The sequence below is a fragment of the Corvus cornix genome, chromosome 3 (assembly GCF_000738735.6).
Source record: "Corvus cornix cornix isolate S_Up_H32 chromosome 3, ASM73873v5, whole genome shotgun sequence".
Taxonomy (NCBI): Eukaryota; Metazoa; Chordata; class Aves; order Passeriformes; family Corvidae; genus Corvus; species Corvus cornix.
Window position 1 is genome coordinate 15,971,123 of NC_047056.1, and position 16,299 is coordinate 15,987,421.

A 16,299-nucleotide genomic window follows, 5' to 3' on the forward strand; every position below is an offset into this window, starting at 1 on the left:
TTTTCTGTGAATTTGCTTTTTCAGACACTTCTAAGGCAATTTGGCTAAGCCTTAGTTATAAGCAATCTTAAAACACCAGAAAAAATACTTGGTATTAAACTTGAGGCCACATGTTGGCTTTTGAGATGTTCGTAAGTCCAGCAGACCTTATATTAAGCAAATGGAATTCATTTTGTACACGCTTATCTAGATGCATCTCTCCACAGGTGAGCTACCATCTAGGCAGGTTTAATGGACAATTCCTCAGGTTGCCCTGGCAATTACTCCTCTGCTGACCTAGAAGGATCATTAATATTAGGGAGTTGAGATGCAATTCAATTTCCATTTTGGCTCAGCCCTAAGCTTCTCCTAAGTGGATGCTGTCAGCTGTGTCAAATTATATATGATGCCTAGGTGATGTGGAGAATTATTAGGAAGAGAGCTGGGAATGGTAAGCTCAATCGAAAAACTTTTCAGCCTGAACTTGAAGAGTGGCCTAAGATACCAACAGGCCAGAGCCATTTGGCATGGTAACAACCACCCAAAATATTTTTTTCTGGGGTAAGGTGCCGTAGGCAGAGCAAAATCAGGTATTGATTAGCCCAGAGCAGTAAGAGAAGATCTGCTGTATAGAATGGCACATTAAGTGATTTAAACAAATACAATAAAAAAACCCCAAAAGGCTTAATGGCAGAACTCTGAGGAAGCCCAGCTAGCAAATGCAAACAGCATTACACAACACACCCAGTATACCAAAGGAAAGAAGGTTTGATGCTCAGCCCCACAACTGCAGCAATAACAGCTCACATCCAGTTCAGCCTTTTCACAATCATGAAAAAAGCCCCAAAACCATAACTTCTCTCTCAACACAATGGTTATAACCTGTAAACCAGAATAAAACTGAACCATCTCCCCCACTTTACTATCCTCTGACAAACTCACCAAAAAACATCGTTTCCCCCTGCCTTTCTAGCTAATGGGGGAGAACGAAACGTTTCTGTACAGATGGAAGCTGCTGATTCCTTGCTTTAAAAGCCCGTTAACCTCTTTTGGCAACCCTCATCCTCACCTTTTCCTTTGCCCACTATCACGATACACCTGTGCCACCTGATGCCAGCTCTGGCTTTGCCAGCAGAATTCCCATGGTGCACGCAGGCGCCAGACTGCCACAGCATTTTAACTCTTCTTGGGGAGAATAAGGAGCTGAAAAGATCCCCAGCCTTCCCAGAGGAGCTGGGCGCTCTCACACAAACACACACCTTTCTGCTGGTTTTCAGGTAACATGAAAAGCTTTGTACCCTGTGCTCGTTTAAATCAGATGCCTTGGAGGTTTGTTATTTGAAAAACAAACAAATAAATAAATAAAAGGAAACACCTCACTCTTCATGTTAGAAACAAGCAAATAAACAATCAACCTTTGAAAAATACACAAACACTTTCATTGTCATAAGCATGCAGCGATTTACCCTCCCCCAAGAGATTAGAAGGAACTCATTTAACAATGAAGCTACATTGCATTATATATCACCACATTTTAGTCCATCAGATACAGTCATTCATTTATATGCAATTTTTCTTATCAAAACATGCATATAACTCACAGGAAGTCCCGTTGTGCAAATGCTCACTGAAAAAAAAATCAAATCAAAACAAGTACACACATACGTACACACACACGTACACACATATTCTAAGCCAAGATGAAAAGCATGCATGGTCAGGGTTTAAGCATAATTTAAGCCAAAATAATTGCTAGATTGTTAAAAAGAAAGCAGCCTGGCAACTATTTGAAGCAGGTTTTATTCATGCTTTTATTTGATTCTTCTCAATTTTCCTTTCCTTTTAGACTCATTAGTAGCAAATATGCTCAAAAAAAAAAAAAAGTCTCTATTGTTTAAGAAAAAGCAAAAGAGAAAAATAAACAGTAGCATCCATGCTCTGGTTACCAAAGCGTTATTTTCTTGGAGCAGAAAAGAAAAAACAAAAAAAATACAACTTAGAAGCTTTTCTAGATTTAAAACAGATATCGTGCAGAAATTTGATCTTAATATTAATGACATGCAATCTCCAAGGAGATGTATTCTAATTTTTTTTGGTTTTTTTTAAAAAAAGTAATTTTCAGTAAATCGGTGCAAATGCCTCCTTTTTTTTTTTTTTTTTTTTTTGGTATTTTTTTTCCTTTCTCCTCCTTGCTGTCAGCCTAAAGGTATCTTAAACCCTGCATGCGGCAGTGCTTCGCCTGTGCGCTGCATCGGCTGTGAGAGAAGAAGCTACCTGCGAGTTTTCACAGTGCCATCTCATATCCATGTCTGCCTGGCTACCCTGCGTGCTTTCGGCTTTTTTTTTTTTTTTTTTTTCCCTTTCTTTCCCTTCCCTTCCCTTCCTTTCTCTCCCCCCCCCCCTCCTCCTCCCCGCTTAATTCTTAATGGAAATCCTAGGAAATTTAGTCCATCCTCTGAAATCAATACTGGTGACAGGCGCGCTGCCTGCCTCCGCGGGAGCCGGGGATGATAAATTGCCTGCGCATCCGCCCGGCCTATCAGTGCCCGGCGCTCCGCCCGCCCATGGCCGCGCCCGCCGCCGCCGCGGGGACCGCGGGGCCGCCGCACGGCGCTGCGGAACGGCGCGGAGCGGCGCGGAACGGCGCGGAGCGGGCGGCGGTGGAGCGGCGGGATGCGGCGGGATGCCGCGGCGGGACGAGCGGCGTGTCTCCCGCCGCACCCGCAGGCAGCCGTGCGGCACCGACCCCGCCGCCTCGGTCGCGTTAGGGTTTTAAGAAAAAACCACCCCAGACGTAAAGCTGCAGAATTCCACAAACACCGCGCGGAACGGGATCGTGCGCCTTCGTGCTGGAGCCTTCTCCCCCCCCGCCCCCGCGCCCCTGGAAGCGCCCAGGCACGGCACGGCACGGCGCGGGTGCCGCGTGGAAACCTGCCAGGCACATCTGCCGTCTCCTTGGCCACACACAGATCAGTCGCTCAGCGCTGCAAACTAGTCACCAATGCCCCCTAAAATCCAGCCACAGCGTCCAGCACCATTTTATTTTTATTTGGCCCAGAATTTTTTTTTTTTTTTTTCCTTCCTGAACAGTTTTCATGAATCCCAACAGTTGTAAGATATCAAGCGCCCACCTTTAGGCTTTTCCGGAAGCCCTCAAGACTGCTTTGAATAATGGGTGTCTATGCTGAGGAAAAAGACAAGCGAGATACGAAAAAGTCAGGTGATACCAACTTTGCAGTTCCCCTGACGGGAGCTCGGAGACGATAAAAACTTGCCCTGACATACCCTCACCCACCCATTTCAGTGGCAGCGTGCTGCCTTTTTCAAAAGGCATTTTGAACTTGCAACACCATTTGATAAACAGCACGTCTGCATCTTACTGCTAATGGCCAAAGCACGTGGCAGTAAAGCAAAGCTGATGCAGTATCTTGATACTCTTCATCATGAAAAATAAATTGAAATGGATTGATAAGATCTACTCTCTATGAAAAACATCTCCCTCCTCTAAACAGAGCCAGGTTCAACCCTGGGTTGTGTGGCTCAGTATATTTGGTAGATTTGCACAGTATTGCCTACATTTTTAATATTTAGTTATTAAATTATAAGCCAGTGTAATAGGTGTCTACCGTGTTCCTTTCCTGGTGAACAGAAAAATAAGTCTATGGACAGCTGCAGGGTTGCTTTCTGGACACGGGGTCTCTCCATCTACAATCACTTGGCTGCAATTCACTCACAACAGTTAACGCTGAAAGAAACACACTGCACAGCTTGTTGGAAGTGGCATTCCTATTTGTTAAATGTCTGTCTGGTGCTAATTAGAGGAAAGTCATTGCCCTGAGGCTCTTACACTTGCCTTATGGTGGAACCTGACTCCTGGCCCTAAAGCTGGCAAACTTTAAGAGAGTGTGCTAGTGGATGGAGCAGAAAGCACTGTGCTCACTTGTTCCACACATTGTTTTCTAAGCATGGGCCAGCAAAATTAAAAGGTCCCCTGGAACTGAACATCGTATTTTGATAGCTCTCACAGCTTTTTCATTCAGAGCAGTTCCTGACCCTCTGAGGAGAACCCTAGAAATCCCCAGCCTTGACTCTGCACCTTTCCCCCTTTGGAAGACTGCAGAGGATACCATCTGTCCATAATTACGTGGTTGCTTGTCCAATGTTTTGTGGCAATGGTCAAACCTTCAAGCCTTGTTTGCCCATCCCTGCTCAGGGACCAGGGCAGAGGACAGGAAGGGCAATGCCCATGGTTAGCAGCTGTGCTCTCACTGCCCTTCTGGCAGCAGCATCCATTTCCCTGGGTTGCCTGACAATAACTCGTGTTGGGGCTGTGTCCTCAATGAAAGGAGTTCATTTGGGGGGCAAAACAAATAAGAAAAACACTCCTATTTTAATTAAGAAAATTATCTAAATGAGAATAATAAATACCATTTCAAGAGGATCGAACAATGCAGTCCTTTCACATTCACTAAGTCAAACTTTCATTAACCCCAGCATGTGCCTTCCTGAAAGACAGTACTAAATTATCTATAATATTTTGCTTGAGGCAATATTTTTCAGAAGCATGATTCTACAATAACACCATTAACAGTAATGGACTGTCATATGTCCTGCGTGCTGCTATTCAGGGGACTAACTAACGCAGCAATAAAAGGAATGGTATAAAGATGGATGACAGATCCCAACTCCTCTCAAACGCTGAGCAGATGTCTGGGAGGATAAAATGCTGTTTGAGAAGCCTTGCCTTGAAGTGCTGCGGAGCACAGCTTGCTGTGAGCTGTGCTAGGTCAGAAAGCCATATCCTACAGATTCAGGTGTCCAGCAAAAGCTAGCTTGCAAGAGGATTCCTTCTAACCAAGTTCAGGGGGCCTTTTTGCCTTTCACAGAGATGCAGCTGCCTGTGTATCATGTGTGATGTGCTATGGTGTGATGTGGAAATACAATAGACAGTGTGGCTGGGATAAATTTTACCCAAAGGATGTGAGGGCACTTATGGGCTTAGTATGGCAAAGCAGTTAGAAATGATCTGACGTTACACTAAAGTACTTGTAGCTTTGCATTTAAGTGAACTCCAGAGTGCTTTGTTGAATCAGGTCCAAATATACAAAAAATAACAGAAAATGCAAAAAAGCAATGAACCTGAATTTGCTTGACTACACACTCTCAAGCTGTACACGAGAGTTTTGCTGAATGTATGTATTTTGCCAGACATATATATAAAATATCACTTGAAAGCTTGCTTGTCAATGCAGTGAGGGATAGGAAATGAGTTGTATAGCATATATTTCACATCAAGGGACGCCGTAGTAAATATCACAAAGACAAATCTCTATAGTTACTAAAATGCAGAAACATCATTATGCTTGAAAAACATAGACAAAAAAAATTATGTTAAACCCACCATACACAACTGAGAACAGGGGAAGCCAAACTTGTGATTTGATTTAGATCTAAATATGCCACATATTTCATTAACTAGACAGAAACTGTACAGACATATCATCATTAAAATCCTTGCTAGTGCACCGAACAGGCAGTTTTATAAAATGATTGTAATTTATCTAGGAAAAACATCTACTCAAGAGCAAAAAATCCCCCAATTTTTTTTTTTTTTTTTTAGATACCATTTTATCAAAAAAATTTGCATCTGTAATTCAGACACAGGTGGAAGCCTTCAGTTCTTACACTTCAGCCTAAGGGCAAGCACAAATTAAGCTACTTGAGATGAGAATGAGGTATTTTATATACTATCCACCACTTCAAATGTGCTTAATGAATGTGAAAATTACGTGAGTTTTAAATATAAATGTCTGTGCGTCCTTAGGGATTAAATTATCTTTTCAACTTGAGAGTCAAATTGCTCTTATGGCCAGGGTGGGCCTCCACTGATGCCCAGTCACCTGCAAACCCTTCAATATTGTCCTTGGGAAACATATTTAACAACTTTGAGGTGTATGTGGGTTTGCTGTCATAGTGAGTTTTAATATCGTAATTACTTGTGCACAAAGCCATTCCTATCCAGAGAGAGCTGGTATTAAGGAGGAAACCTTAACTGTTTTTATGGGGGAACTGAGACAGTACTTGGGATTTCATCAACATGACATCTTCCCTGTGCCCCTGGAGACTCTGCAATACTCCACTCTGCTAAACTACCAAACTCTGGGAAATGAGTGTCAGTGTCAACACTTTGTGTCATCTCTGTATCACTTAGTGTACTGGCACCTGTGACAAAATTACCCCCTTCTGGCAGGAAGTCTGTAATCTCCTTCCCGGAGCTCTGAACTTTCCCATCATGCTGTCAGCCAGACTGCACCCATCAGGCTGGTTTGCAGATGCCTCCAGTCCCATGGATCACAGGAAAACAAGCTCGACAGTGATGAAAATCTTCAAAAAGAGAACTGCCCTCCACTGCTTAAAAGGTCAAGATCCTCCTCCTTCTTTAAGCAAATGGAAGCAGAAAACTGGCACTGGAAAAAAAATTGCTCTCTCAAAAACCATAATTTAGATCAATCCTACCTGTTTGGAACTAACAGCTGCCATCAGCCTTTAGTCCCGAATTCTATACTGTCAAGAAAGAGAGCAAATGTACACTTTTTTCTGGGCACACATATATTTTCATTCTCTGCTTCCTCTTACTTCCTACTTATTATTCCCTAATATTTTTTTCTGGCCTTTCCAAATCCTTCTACACCTGGTTAATCAACAGTGTCATAATAATACACAGGGAAAATGATGACATGCAGCTATTATCCTAATTATATAGAGCACCTTTATTTTGTCTCAATTGTCTTCATAAATTATGTTTCTTACCTGTGCAAATATTAACACTATTTGATTGCTCATACCTATCTGGTTTAGTCAGAAGTACTCATTGCCTTTCCAGAGTGGAGGGGGCAAATTACATGGGAAGATACACAGATACAGATGTAGGAAGGGGAAAGAAGTCATCTATTTGTATCAAAATCTTTTCCAAGGATAAGTAACAGTGAACAACTGCAAACTTCTAGTCTTGAAATGGCAAAATTAAACAACTGTTGAAGCATGTTTAAAGCTGAATGCCTGTAGAAGAAAGAGGAAGCAATTTTGCTCCTAGACTGCCACAAAAGCAAACACAAAGAAACAATGTATGATACCCTTCTGTGGGGAAAAAAAATAATCACAGATAAGACACACCCATAGCAGAATTCTGAAAATTTGGAGGTGTGATGCCCATGATTTTCTAATTAAAAATAATCCAGAATTACAGTGTCTAGTTATTCACAAGGTTCCATTTTACCCCTGTAGCTACACAAAGGATGCCAGGTGTCACATGCAGAATGGGTCCACCCTTGCTATGCTGTGCTGGCTGGGAAAAGGGGTTTTACCCTCCTGTTTCAGTCTAGGAAGTATTGAGGCTGCCTTAATTTGCACATGACTATCCACTGTCTAAAAGACTTGTAAAGACATCATCTGCCTTGATTTCTGCAGCAAGTGCCCCTCTGTACAGGTCACAAAGTCCTAAATAAACTAGCCCTAAATCCCCACAGGTGATTCACATGGGATGCCCCTACTTCTTTTTTGTAGGGGGGCAAGGGAACACAGAGCAACAACAGATTGAGTCTCTTTGATTTGTTATTTTAAAGCAACAGCCAGTGATGTTACAGGTATTATTCTCAGTGAGTATCAGTTCAGGCACAAGGGTTTATTAGGGAACCTGAAATAAGTCCAGAGGCTCAGCAGTGTCAATGAGACCCCAGCATTCAGATGAGCCTGAGGAACAGGGTCAAACTTGGCACAGCTAAGAGAAAACTTCTAAATTGCCTAAAGGTTTTTCTCCTCCTGCAAACAGCAACAGGATCCAGAGAAGAGTGGAGAATGAACTCCAATAGCTGCAGCAGCACACTAACAATGTGTGCTTTCCAGGAGAAGCACATGAAGTTGTAAACGTGAAAACAGAAGGTGGGGAAGAAGCAGTATCTGAAGAGAGAGGCCCACATCTGCCTTTTGCTCTTTGTTATGAGAGAGAGATCATGTCAGAGATCATGTTTTCTTCCCCCAAATAAGAACGAGGAAAAGAAATAAAAATGAAAGTCTTTGTGTTCTTTCCTCCTGGGTACATAAAGCACATCTGTGTGTGCACAAATAAATAAACTGGGAGCAACTGCAGTCGAGGATATGCTGTAAACAATAAAGCTATTTATGCCATTCCATACTTCTGCCAACATTTGATGTTTCAATATAAGTGTGTATTTCACAAATTTTTAGTTTCTCTCATCACCTCTGGCAGGGTCAGGAAAGGTTTTACCCCCATGTGTCAGCCTCCTGCAGGGATAACAGGGGCAACTGCCTACACCAAAATGTATACAAAATGATAAAATCCATACTGTAAGACTACAGGACAAACTTGTTGTACTGGCAGGGGAGCAGAAAGAAAGAAAAAATGATGAACTCTCGTTTCCAGTGTATTTTCTCCAGGTGTAACTTTGTCCTGCTCTATCAGAGCCATTTTGAGCAGCTGGGGAATCCTTCTTGCAATTTCAACATCTATAAAACTGTTTAAATCTAAACCCAACAGAGTGGAGAATGTAATATACTGGGTTTGATTGATCTGTATCTTTGGGTTTCTAAAACCTTGTTGGTTCAAAGAAGATTGCTACGAATATATTGTTTGTTCTACTTCAAAATCATACCTTTTGAGAGACACCCACATAGCTCAGAAATAGATGTGCAAATGCATTAAATTTTGGCCTTGCTACATTTTGCAGAGTGGGAGTGTAAAGGGAAAAAAAAGAGATCGTGAAGCCTTCCTTCTAAATTAAAGGTTTCATATCCTAATAAGTAATTTCTTTGGCTGTTAGTAAATGCTTCCATTATCCCCTAACGTGGAGAAGCCCTCAGAGACTGGGTGTCTGCTTTATTCAGAAGATGTTTTGACTGTTCCATCAGGTAAACAGCAGAGCCTGGGCCGTGTCTCTTTTTTGTGCTCCATGGAAAACTAAAGCAGCTGTGGAATAACTGCACAGACACTCACAAAAGCACACCCAGAGTGATGTTGGCTGTTCACCCAGGTCGGTTCTTCCCTGCATGAAAAGAGGGTGGCTATCCCCTGGTCTCAGTGGTGCTTGGGGCTTCCTGGATCCTGGGCCTTGGGTTTTTATGGGAAGGATGCCTGACGTGGATATTGGATTCAAAGAATAGCTGGAGGCAGCTGAACCTGCTGTAAGTTGACAAGGATGGAAACACCAAGAGAGGAATTTTCAGATGAAGAGCTAATTAATGGGTGCAGTTGTGTGCTGGTTATCAGGAGGGCTCTAATTACAGGCCTAGAGGAAGACAGTGATGAAGAAATTCACATTTTGGAGAGCATATCTTGCTATGACATCAACCTCCAGGTGATGGGAAATGAGGAGACTGATGGGCTGAAAAGACTGCTTGCCTTTAAAAAGCACAGGGCTACTAATCTGCCTCTCTCCTAGCAGCCAGGTTTAAAAGGGAAGGGTTTATACCAGGGAGAAAAACTAGAAGATCCCAGAAAACTACACCACAGTCAAATCAACCCACAGACAGAACTAAAAGCAATGGGAACTACTTAATTTCTGAATGAGAAAGTCATATTCAATAAAAGGGCATAACAACACGAAACTGAGCCCTTGGTACCTGGACAGGTCTAACAAAACAAAACAAAAATATCCTCAACAAAATTGGAATTGGAACACTTCATGAGAGCTATATGATTTTCACACTTTAATTAAATTACTCTTTTGGCTCAGCCATTTTGCAATGGGCAAGAACTACACAGAATTGGGGGGGTGGGTAATTAGTTGTTTTTTGTCTAAAGTGAATAGCATTTAAAGAAAGAGATTAGAAAAAAATACTCCCCTCACAAACAAGGCAAGCATGCAGAGCCCATAGAAATTCGCAACAAGAGTTTTATGGATCATGGAAGAAGCATTAAAGGGCTGGTGCAAAAACCTGTTCCTTCAGAAATCAACTGCAATTCTGCCAGGATTTCAATCCTTATTTTTCAAAACATCCCATGGTCTGTCCTCTGCTTTTGTACCTCTTTGGGAAGCTCAGTGAGAAGCTCTTTTGCAATCAGTGTCACCCTCTCCTCGCCAGTCAGTGTGACTGAAGGAAGGGGCAGAGGGTCTGCACACACACCTTAAAAACATGTGCTGTTAGAGAAACGGTTTTGAAGGTGGAATGCACCAATCCACATCCTTTTTACAGAAGACTACAGGCAATTTGTATACATTGAACCAGTATGGACGCATGTGATGCAATTAGAAAGGTTTCACTAATTACTGGTGCTCACCATTCAAGCTAAAACTCTAACACAGTATTTATATTCATTTCTATCACTACAAACCTAGTTAAAACACAAATTAGCCATAACTTTTATTTTACCATGACAAGACATGAAAAATCAAAAGCACATTGCTCATCATGATGTCATTCTTCCAGTACATACTGGAAGAAAAAAAAAAAAAAAATTGAGTTGTATTTTTTGTCTGATTATCTGTCAGAGAGTTGGCTTGTGCAGGTCACAGTTCTGTAAGCAGTGAAATAAACTCATAATAATAAACTGGAAATTACAATACTCATGTACAAGGCCACACTCAAGCAGGTACACCCTACATGGTGGAAACACCCTATTTGTTTTCTGCTTTGTTTACTATCAAATCTTATTTCTCTTTCATGCTGAGAGACAACTAATTAGAAGTCTACTAATCAATAGACCATTTTATTATCCGGTTCAGCTCTGAATAATCCTCATAATTTAATGAGCTTCTGAGCAGGCCAGCAGGGAATATGCAGAGAAAAACAAAGAATCTGACAAATACCAAGGGCTAGTCAGTACAAAGCAGCTTTCAAGAAAATAAAAAAGCTATCCGAGATTAGTTTTAAGTAGTGGAATCAAAACAAGTGTAATGCAAATCTGGTTTTCCTTCTTTTCTTTGTAGTAAAATTCACAGCTGCTTTGCCCAGCTAAGCCCTGGAGGTCAGTCAGCTCTGGAGGCTGGAGGTGGCACCTCTGCCTGAGCCAGGGAGAGCTTTTTGGCCACGGGAGGGGATTTTTTGTTCAAAGAAAGGAAAGGAAGGAGTGCGTTATCCTCCCTCAGGCTTCCCCAACAGGTTTAGGTTTCTCCACGGAAGCTTTGTGGAGAAGTTCCAGCGCAGCTCTGCTGGACCAGTGGCATCCTCAAGCAGCAAAGCCAGACGCTCCTCAGCTGCCATGAAAGTGTCCTTCTTTATGCCGCTGTAGAAGTGGATTTGTCACCTTAACTCAAACAATAAAGAACCAGGAACATCCTGTCTGTCACAATATTCATATATTCACAGATTACAGAAGCAGACAGTTATCTGCTCAGACCACTCCCCCTCTATTTTTTTTTCAAACAATGTCGTTGGATTTTATTTGGCATTTTAGAAGTTTATACTTATTTAATTGAAAGCAACCCAGATATTCTTTGTCGATCCAAAATGTTTTCTGTGCTTTAAAGAAGACTACAGAATAAAAAGTAGGACAATGCAGAGTAAACCCCTTAATTAAATAGTCCTGAACATATTTTATATGCACTTTCATTTCCTTGACAGCATAGCTGTGCTACTTCCTCAGTCATTGTTAATGAACTAAGTCTATCCTTTCTTGGTCGTGCTACAACATTAAAACAATAAAAATAAATAAAATCAGCCTAATGTTAAATTTAAGTTTTTAGGTCCATAATAAATATTTACAGCTCAAATCACAGTCAAATTTGAATCAGAAACTTTTCAATATTTAACAAAATATCTCTGTAGCAAATGCATAAATCATCAAATAAATAAGACAAGGAAGGATGGAAGCAGGCTTAGGAAAAAAAACTGAAACAGGATACAGATGCAAATGCTCGTGTCTATATAACAAAAAGTCAAAAGTCAGTACGTTTTTAATTGATAAAATTTTCACGTTCAACTTATTTTACCGTGGAGTCCATGACTGATGATGCAATTAATTTCATTTATGAAATTATTTCTAAATGTTTAATTAATTAGTGCAAAGTATAAGCACAGTGTCAGCTCTGAGGAGCCCGGGGTCTAACAGGTCCAAAGAAAGGCTTAACAGCCCTTCAAAGTCAAAATTCCACTAGGAAAAAAGTTTCTTGAGTACAGGTTACTGGCCTAACATTTATTCATTTGTAAAATCTTTAGATATTTTTGCCATATGCCATGCCAGGTCATTCTTGTTTGTGTCTGCCTCTCAGTAGGATCATTTTCTCTGAGCAGGAGCAGTTGGAGCAGACCCCTCCCCAAGCCTTCTCTTCCTAGGAAGGCAGAGCTGGAGAAGTCCTCTTGGCTCAACTACATCCTTAGCATAACCAGCACAGGACCTTTTTACCAACCAACCACACCAGTTCACTTTTCACTGTCTGACACCAAGCTTTTTGTCTATTCCTGTTGGAACACAACTCTCTTAGTACCTTCTTATTATTCCCAACTTAATTTTACCTGTGGGCCTGTTTCCTCTCAGGGCACTTCAATACTTTGGCATAAATTGTCCTCTCCCCTCACTCATTAATTTATTTTTATTTCTAGTCATTGTTTTCATAGGATCGTGGAAAGGTTTGGGTTGGGAGGGACCTTAAAGATCATCCTTTTTCAACCCTCTGCCATGGGCAGGAACATCTTTCACTAGACCAGGTTGCTCAGAGCCCCATCCAGCCTGGCTTTGAACACTTCCTGGGATGGGGCCTCCACAGCTTCTCTGGGCAACCTGTGCCAGTGCCTCATCACCCTCACAGAAAAGAATTTTTTCTTAATGTTTAATCTAAACCTGCCCTCTTTCAGTTTGAAGTCATTCCCCCTTGTCCTATCACTACATGCTCTGGTAAATAGCTCCTCTCCATCTTTCTCATAGTCTCCCTTCAGGTACTAGAAAGCTGCAATTAGGTCACCCCAAATCCTTCTCCTTTCCAGGCCAAACCATCCCAGCTCTCTCTGCCTTTCCTCATAGTAGGGTTGCTTCATCTCTCTGATCAGTTTAATGTCCCTCCTCTGGGCTCTCTCCAACAGGTCCATGTCCTTCCTGTGCTAGGGACCCCAGAACTGAAAGCAGCACTGCAGCTTTTAGTGAGTTAAAACAAACCATGTTCTCGTAGAGGATGGAAACGTGAACAAGATCATATCAGACAAGCAGGATGTAGACTCAGCGATTCTTACACTCTACACTACAGTAACTATCTTAATGTCGTGTGTTTTTGAAATACAGTGGGATAAAGATGCACATTTCCAGTGGATGCAGGGTATGGGTGTGCTGCAAGTACCACATAAAGCTGGGGTGGCTGGCTGGTGCAGAAATAGCCTTTTTTTAATCTTGTAGGACAGGATTTTTGGCAGTTCTCCCTCCCTTGAGAGGGGCCAGCAGTACAATTGCCTTCTCCAGGGTCACACCACCGCAGCTTACTCATCCTATTGTTATTTAGAACTCCACATGCTTTTACTTCTCTTTCATTTCTAACTAGTGAACAATTGTCTTGTAGCTCAATACTTTGTTATTCTGAAGGATGTGATTTTGCATTTGATCCTCATGAATTCATCTCTCTACTCCTACACCAGTCCACAGGGTCTTCCAGCCCCACACCCTCATTTTCTCCGTACTGGCGATGCCTGCTTTCTTTCTGTCATGCCTAATCAGGGCACCTCTGCTTTCTGAGCTACTCCTGGGCTACATTTTTACTGCTGTTCATTAGTGAGTCTCAAAGGAAGAGACAAGACTTGCAATCAACCAGCTCATCAACTAGAAGGAAAATGCTGGTTTTCTATTCCTGGTAGGCTGCATCTGAAGTCCTGGCTTCATCTTGTAGCTACCTACGGCCTTTATCCCGAATCAGAATTTGGAAGGAGGTCGAACTTACTGATTTGTAAAGGAAACAAGAGCTATAAGAACAGAGCCAGGCAGAATGCTAGCAAAAAAAGAGAGGAAGAAGATGCCAAAATAATCTGCAACAGCACTGCCCATACCACCAGAAGGAAGAATGGTAAATGTCTCAGTCCTCACAGATAAAAGGAAATATTTGGAGTTATACTGTTATTCTAACCCACACTGGTACATCTTGTTGATGTATGAAATTGATCCTAATAGCAAAATACATCCTCAGTAAAATGAACAACTCTTTGGGTTTTTTCTGCAGCTGTAACAGATAATTGATTAATAGTGCCGAAGCCAAGAAGAAATAACGTGTATGATATCATATTAATATTTTTTCAGACAGATAAAGTAAAGTTTTAAGGCTTCATGTTCCTTCTTTGCAGACTGGTAAATTCCATCTGTTAAAAATGAGTTTCCAGTTGGCACACGGAAAATGACTGCACTGTTGTATAAGCATCTCCACTAAGCTTTGTCATTTATTTCTGTAATTAAAGCCATTTTGAGAAAGACATAGTCAGTTCAAGCAAATTACATGTTATAATAAAACAATTCTAATAACAATCCAGAAGTTATTAATGAATACTCAAATCTATATAGGAAAGTATTAACTGGAGTAGCTCCTGAACAGGATTATTGCCATTTTCAGGCTTTTAAATGTGAAAATGTGTTTTCTGCACAGAATGTGGCAGTTACATTTGCATAAGAATCATAAATCCAATCCAGAAATGTAATTTTATTTTTCTCAACAACCAGTCTGCTAATTTTTCAAGGGCTCTGAACATCTGAACTGGTGGAGCAGAGGATAACGATATGTCTTTTTCATGGGATTTAGTAGCTAGAAACAAGGGGGGAACCGAAGGATGAAATTTTTAAAACAACTTGTATTGATTGCAAAAACACTTTTTACCATTTCTTAGAGATGTCTGCCTAGTGTTTGCCAGACTTTCCTCAGCTCTCCAATCCCAATAAATGCATCACAGAACTAATAAAAACCTCTTCCTATTCTGATTAATTGTTTTGAAAATACCAAAATTTCGTATCTCCCAGAGCCCTTCCTAACAGAATGTACTGTGGCTAAAAGCCTACTGGCAAATCACTCCACACAGATGCCTTAAGCACGTGCTCACACAAAGAGCCAAAAAAGCAACATCTGACTAAGGGCTTTTGCTTTTGGAAGTGTAAGTATTGGCAGATAAACTTCCTGTCTCTTCTTGCCTTCAGGGGAACAATTTCTGCTTATTAAAGACCATCCCTGCCCAGGTACCTTTAGAAGAGCTAACTCCAACAATTAAGACCCTAACCCTAGAAACATGGAATTCCAAAGGGACTGTGCAGCTTGGTCCAGAAGCTCTGGAGATATTCAGCAATTTGATTCCAGTCAAGACATTCAGTAAGGTGGGGTGGTGGTGCAACCCACTTTAGCCAGAAAACTTCTTCCCATAATTTCATTGAGATTGATGAATGAGACACCACTAAGGATAATGACCTCACAAATTTGTGGGAGTTGTGACCTTTCAAGCACAAGACGATCGTTCCAAGATCATTTATCCTCTGACAAGGACAGGCTATGAAGATAAAACCCAGCATATGATAAAATAATCATGCCCTTTTTGACATCAGATGTCTTCTGTTAGGAAAGGGCTACACAAATCCACAGTACTGACATTATTGGTTTATTACATGAAAGCCTGCAACTCCTGTGACAAAAATAATGTTCTTTTACAAGCCCTGAACTCAACAGTCACAAATGAAACATTTTACAAATGAAATAGCCCAGTCTCTGCTAGCTGGGCCAGACCATGGGAAGAGAGTGATACAAGAGCCACTGTAAACCAGGATTTTATTTTATTTGCCAAGGTATGCAGCTAGTAACTGTATGTGTGGTTAAACATCCTGGTCTCCAAAGAAATTCCTATCATGAAGGCCGACAAAATAAGCTTATTTCAGCCTAATAAGGTGGTAAATTTAGATTAACAAACGGGGTTATGTTCATGTGTCTTTTCCTCTTACAAGCTGTGGCTTCTCATTAACACTTTCACAGCTGAAACCCAAGAAGTACCTCAACCAATTATAGTCTCTGTGCTGAAATTTGACAGGTGTAACACATTCTTTGCTACAAAGAAGAAAGCACCTTTCTCAGAGGCAATTAAAGCATCTTGCTTTGCAAAGACCACACCATGTTTTTATTTCAGGGTAGACCAGTGCTGTGACCAAGTGACTGAATGGTGACTCAATAGTCTAAAATTAGCTGACCTATCCCAGGTCTGAGACGTGTCATTCCACCTATGACATCAACAAGAAATGGTACCCAATGCTTTTCCTTCTCACTATAATTAGAAGCCTTGAGGGTTGTTATTTCCAAAATTAAAAAAAACCAAAAAAACAACACCTCCCCCAAACAAAAGCTCTAAGCAAATCTGGTTCCTCTATGA

The 16,299-nt window shown here is 41.3% G+C and overlaps 1 protein-coding gene across 37 annotated transcripts in view; it reads right to left on the bottom strand.

Moving 5' to 3' along the window:
• NRXN1 (neurexin 1) overlaps positions 1 to 16,299 on the bottom strand; it is a 674,580-nt gene that overhangs the window by 50,969 nt on the left and 607,312 nt on the right. The window contains exon 1 of one of the 37 annotated variants that reach the window (XM_019282375.2): positions 2,254 to 2,343. The exons of 35 other annotated variants lie outside the window; for them this stretch is intronic. In XM_019282375.2, the coding sequence (XP_019137920.1) occupies positions 2,254 to 2,286 (33 nt within the window). In that variant the 5' untranslated portion in view covers positions 2,287 to 2,343. Of the gene's footprint in view, positions 1 to 1,580; positions 1,809 to 2,253; positions 2,344 to 16,299 lie in introns of those variants that run through there. One more of the 37 variants, XM_019282374.3, reaches the window with a different exon arrangement.